We start from the raw sequence: 340 nt of genomic DNA on the forward strand, positions 1-340 counted from the left end.
AAGGCCATCCCGGAGATCTACCTGACACGCCTGCTGTCCATGAAGGTGGCACTCAGGGCAGGGACGGGACAGGCAGTGGGATGGGGGGTGGGGCGTGCGGGGCTCACGTGGTGTCACCAGGCGGCTGAGGCCGGGCCGGGCCGAGGTCCCCTGCTGACCGCACCTCCTGTGTGTCTGCCCACCCCTCCCACAGGGGACCCTGCAGAAGTTCGTGGATGACCTGTTCCAGGTGATTCTCAGTACCAGCCGCCCGGTGCCGCTCGCCATAAAATACTTCTTCGACCTGCTGGACGAGCAGGCCCAGCAGCACGGCATCTCGGACCAGGACACCGTCCACATC

General features: G+C 65.9%; 1 protein-coding gene across 1 annotated transcript in view; it reads left to right on the forward strand.

The window, feature by feature from the left end:
- PLXNB1 (plexin B1) overlaps window positions 1–340 on the forward strand; it is a 30182-nt gene that overhangs the window by 23628 nt on the left and 6214 nt on the right. Inside the window, exons 32-33 of the mRNA XM_010851967.1 lie at window positions 4–45; window positions 194–340. Of these exons, the coding sequence (XP_010850269.1) occupies window positions 4–45; window positions 194–340 (189 nt within the window). The remainder of the gene's footprint in view (window positions 1–3; window positions 46–193) is intronic.

This window comes from Bison bison, unplaced genomic scaffold (assembly GCF_000754665.1).
Source record: "Bison bison bison isolate TAMUID 2011002044 unplaced genomic scaffold, Bison_UMD1.0 scf7180017864304, whole genome shotgun sequence".
Lineage (NCBI taxonomy): Eukaryota > Metazoa > Chordata > Mammalia > Artiodactyla > Bovidae > Bison > Bison bison.